Here is a 1,790-nt window from a genome sequence, read left to right on the forward strand (position 1 = left end):
GTCTATTGTTATCATTTATATTAAAAAAAATATATATTTGTGCTGATAAGCCTGAGTGGTCTGTTGACTGACCTTTGTATTTGTTCAAATAATTGTTATGGGCAGATTACAATATAAAAATGTTTGTTATAAATCATGTCTTGTGATTATTTAACAGGAGTTTTACTTATAAACTGTAAGTGTTTAATTTAGTTATAATGTAAATACAATAAAATTAAACCAAGATTTATAATAATTATCATTTTTGATCCATACATTAGTAATGTCTGACTGGACCTCGTGTCACTTTATGTTCAGTAAATTGGGCCCCGAGGTCAAAAAGGTTAAGAACCTCTGTATTTGAGTATGAAAACTCACAACAGATCTAAGAACAAGAACTTTTCAGGTTTGTATTAACCGAAGCTCAGAACAAAACTATAATTTTATTTATGAACTGTAAAACCACGGTCTAAAATAAATGTTAAAGCTGTCAGATCTTTAATAAATTAAACTGAGCAGCAGAAGACTGGTAGTCAAACGTCAGTGTTTCAGTTTCATGTAGGAGATTAAATTTGATGAATTTTTATTAAGTTAAAAACCTCACATTCTGGTTTTCAAGACACAATTTTGAGCTAAAATGTAATGAAAGTCTATGAAAGTTGGAGGAATTCAGTTTAATAACCATGAAAACAAACTGGATGAAGGAAGAAAAGATGCTCATGTTTTCATGTCTTTTATTTACAATGAAACACAGTAAGCTCATCAAATGTTTAAACTAAGAAACTCTACCTTTATTTAGGAAGAAATAAAGTAATTTGGAGTTTTATGGCAGCAACACATCTACAWAAAACAGGTCTGTGAGCAGCAAAAGGCTGTAAAAGTTAGTGATACAAATAATAAATAACTGGAGTAACGTTTTGTGAATAATCAGGTAATTAGGACTGAGTATGGAAATAAAGTTTTAGAAGTAAAGAGGTTAATGAACAGWGTTTGTGTTGTTCTGCACAGGGAGCAGGTCAGGACACAGTTGGGATCTATATTAAATCTGTTGTCAGGGGAGGACCAGCTGACATGGTGAGATCATGAAGCTTTGATGGTTTGATTAGATTTTCTGATTTAAATAAGTTGAACTTTTGTTTTCACAGAGTGGGAGGTTAACAGCAGGAGATCAGTTGATCAGTGTGGACGGTCAAAGTCTGCTTGGACTCAGCCAAGAAAGGTGACGACTAAAGACACAGAGAGCGTTTATCAGAGAACGCTGTATCCAAATTTAAAGAATCTCTTCCATGTTTATTTTCCTGCAGATTATTAACTGCAGCTGCATTTTTACATGYTTTGGTTTTATATTTTAGGGCAGCAGCCATCATGGTGCAGACTGGTCCTGTTGTGACCTTACAGGTGGCAAAGTTTGGAGCGAGCTATCATGGTGTCAGGGAGCTGTTGAACGGACCACCCACCACCGGTCAGAACCTAATCAAACATAATGTCTGTTTCCCATCGGTCCAGTTCAAACTTRTAGTTTCTTCTCCTCAGAGAGTCTCCTCAGAGGCAGCAGACACAGAGAGCAGATGAAGCAAAGAAACAAGCCACTTTACCGCTCCACCCCCAACATGACGGGTGAGAGAGCGTGTCTAACCTCTGCTGGACACATGTGTGCCTTAATGTGAAATACATTTAATGCACCATGTGACGGAATAAATGCAGTAATATTACAGCGGGTGAAATAAGTATTGAACACGTCACCATTTTTCTCAGTAAATATATTACTAGAGGTGCTAATGACATGAAATTTTCATCAGATGTCGGTAACA

At 35.8% G+C, this 1,790-nt stretch overlaps 1 protein-coding gene across 3 annotated transcripts in view; it reads left to right on the plus strand.

Annotated features, from left to right (window-relative positions):
• afdnb (afadin, adherens junction formation factor b) overlaps positions 1 to 1,790 on the plus strand; it is a gene marked incomplete at its 5' end in the record, with an annotated part of 50,296 nt that overhangs the window by 19,965 nt on the left and 28,541 nt on the right. For all 3 annotated transcript variants that reach the window (XM_014028212.1, XM_014028213.1, XM_014028215.1), the window contains 4 exon segments: positions 988 to 1,053; positions 1,125 to 1,198; positions 1,332 to 1,441; positions 1,513 to 1,596. In XM_014028212.1, the coding sequence (XP_013883666.1) occupies positions 988 to 1,053; positions 1,125 to 1,198; positions 1,332 to 1,441; positions 1,513 to 1,596 (334 nt within the window).

Source organism: Austrofundulus limnaeus, unplaced genomic scaffold (genome assembly GCF_001266775.1).
Source record: "Austrofundulus limnaeus strain Quisiro unplaced genomic scaffold, Austrofundulus_limnaeus-1.0 Scaffold728, whole genome shotgun sequence".
Lineage (NCBI taxonomy): Eukaryota > Metazoa > Chordata > Actinopteri > Cyprinodontiformes > Rivulidae > Austrofundulus > Austrofundulus limnaeus.